The sequence below is a fragment of the Phaethon lepturus genome, unplaced genomic scaffold, assembly GCF_000687285.1.
Source record: "Phaethon lepturus isolate BGI_N335 unplaced genomic scaffold, ASM68728v1 Scaffold56888, whole genome shotgun sequence".
Lineage (NCBI taxonomy): Eukaryota > Metazoa > Chordata > Aves > Phaethontiformes > Phaethontidae > Phaethon > Phaethon lepturus.
Genome location: NW_010556612.1, coordinates 1 through 2,519, shown reverse-complemented (window position 1 = coordinate 2,519; position 2,519 = coordinate 1). Strand labels below are relative to the sequence as shown.

Genomic DNA, 2,519 nt, shown 5'->3' with positions numbered 1-2,519 from the left:
TGCTGAGACATACATTCCTTACCTCACTGGCACTGATATACATGACATTAACCTTTAAATTGACAGCCTCAGCTTTACATAATCTGTCCGTGCCTGCAATAATGCTCAGATTTGATGACACATAAAAGAGTCCCTCCCAGAAGATGGCAACAGCATCTTTCTGCCAGTAAGCCGAGTATTGCACTGAGCTCCAGCAACATCCATCATAAAATGATGTCAAATACCAGTCTCGTAAGAGAGGGATTTTTATTGGTGTGCTAAGAGGCAATTCAGTGGTTTTGCTGATGAAAGAAATACAGTAATTTGGGAGGGGGAAAAGCGGGAGGAGAACAATCTTTTTGAAATTTTTTTGAATAAAAATTCAGCACAAGTGCTTCTGTGCATGTGTTCATTTTCTTTGTATGTTTTGCTCATAATAACATCTAATTTGCAACCCAAATATTAATGGAAATATTTAACATGGTTACAGTCTTAATAATACATATATATATATGAATTCAAGTACTTCCCTACAGTGTCTGCCATCCAAATTATGCATAAATGGAATAGTGCCCAGACTTAGTGAGATACTATAAACAAAATTAGAAACAAAACCAGTAAAGCCACACTGCCCATTTAGAAAATAGACAGTACAAAATAGTAAAATATATCAGTTAGAAATATTCTGTGCAACTTAGAATATTACTAGCAACATGATGTGTCTTGTTTTGCTCTCTGGTAGCCTGACAGCATTCCCTAGAACCATTGTGCACCGACTCATACACTACAAGAAATCACACGGGCTTTCAACAGATGTAACTCAATACACATTTTGTCCTTTTTTACTTTCTGAGAGGGTTAGAACAGTTTGTACGGGTCGTTGGCTACTTCCCTGCCCTGGAACACTTTGCCAGGTTTGTCAGGTTTCAAAAAGGAGGCTGTTGCCATAGGAGCAGAGAGCCAGGCCAAGGAAGAGAGTGCCACCGAGACTACTGACAAGCTGCTCTGCATCCACTTCCTTTGCTCAGATGAAGTGGATCCAGCTCTCCTCACATTCTCTAGGCATTTTAAGAGGGTGAGTCCGGCAGGTAAGACTGTAGTTTTTGCCTCTGTTGTTATCCCAATACTCCTGGCCGTTGACTTGGTACCTTGCTGCAAACTGGACTACAGAGCACAGCTGAAGGAGGAAAGGAGGCACAGGGAGAAAGAAAGTGAAAACATCAACCTGATTCTGCTCGTTTTTCTCAGGGATGCTACTGTGCCAACGAGCACACACTTCATGGAGGCTTTTCCACTGGTTGAAGGTGTATCGCACAGATACCCGCTTCTCAAAAGCAACATTGCGGACCTGGATGGTGCCACTAAGACCCAAATCTGAGCTGGTCACTCGTTCAAGACACACCTGCTGCTCGTGGAGTCGGGAGGAGAAATCCATACAGTCTGCAGGCTGCTGGAAGTCAGGGACCAAGCACTGCATGGTAAACTCCAAGTCAGAGCTGCTGTACCAGAGGTCTGAGTTTATGGAGAGCCTGGAAAGGACATGCAAGGGGATTGATGGATCCTCCCCACTTTGGAAGACTTTCACTTCAGTGAGCTCCAAGCCCAAAGCATCAGCAAATCTCACCCTGTTCATACGACTCTGGCATCCAGGAACTTGACACTGCACTGCTGCCTGCTTCCTTCTTTCGGGTGATGTAGGCAAAGACCTTGCTCGGCGGCGTATGATAGGTCGTAACACCGGATCACAGCTAGAGGAAGTGCTGCTCTGAAGCTTATTTGGCTGGGGGCTTCCCTTGGCTGGGGTACTGCTGCAGAGAGTCATGCTGCTATTTGTATGGACTGGTGGGGGCGGCTGCTGCCCTCGTCCCAGTGCTTCTTCAGCCCGTAACATGTTCTGATAGAGATCAGAGAGGTAGCTGGGATTCCTCCGAGGACCACGTACCTCCATTCTTAAGCGATGACAAAAAATCAGTGTTAACACTGCAGGCAATAATGAGCACTGCTGCTCTGAGGCACGTAACTTGAGAACGGTAGCCACGAACAGTATTTGAGGTTATTGCACCGGATGCAGCAAAAATCAACTGGAACAAGGTAGCCTTCTGAATGAAGGGCAGAAACCTGGAAGCTCTCACAGGAGCTCGAAGTGATCCAGAGGGTAGTGCATTGTATGGAGAGAGGAAGGCACTCTCACTGGCTGGTAAACTTGAGGCTGCTGTGCTGGCTGGTGGACCCGTTGCTCAGGCTGGAAAGGGATTCAAGGCTATCACCCTTGATGCTGGAGGAAGTGAAGCTCTCAGGCAGGCTGGAGACTGACTGGAGGCTGTCGTGCTGGACACCGAAGGATTCCAGGCTGTCGGAGAGGTCGCTGGATGCCTGGGGGTTGCTGTGGTGCGCCCCGAAGCACCCTCGGCCGTTACGCGGGGCCTGCAGGCTGTCCTCGCAGACGCTGACCGACCCCACGCTCCCGCAGCAGCAGGGGCACTCCAGGCTGTCACACTGGATGCTGGGCGACTCGCGAGAGCAGCCGAGGCTGGGGAAAG

At 48.2% G+C, this 2,519-nt stretch overlaps 1 protein-coding gene across 1 annotated transcript; it reads right to left on the bottom strand.

The window, feature by feature from the left end:
* Positions 1 to 1,003: 1,003 nt before the first annotated feature.
* Positions 1,004 to 1,927, bottom strand: LOC104615802 (protein phosphatase 1 regulatory subunit 3D-like). Its single transcript, XM_010292510.1, has one exon. The coding sequence runs from the start codon at positions 1,925 to 1,927 to the stop codon at positions 1,004 to 1,006; it is 924 nt and encodes a 307-aa protein (XP_010290812.1).
* Positions 1,928 to 2,519: the final 592 nt, after the last annotated feature.

Coding starts and splice junctions, on each gene's coding strand:
- LOC104615802 (XM_010292510.1), bottom strand. CDS start 1,927: ATGGAGGTACGTGGTCCTCGGAGGAATCCCAGCTACCTCTCTGATCTC.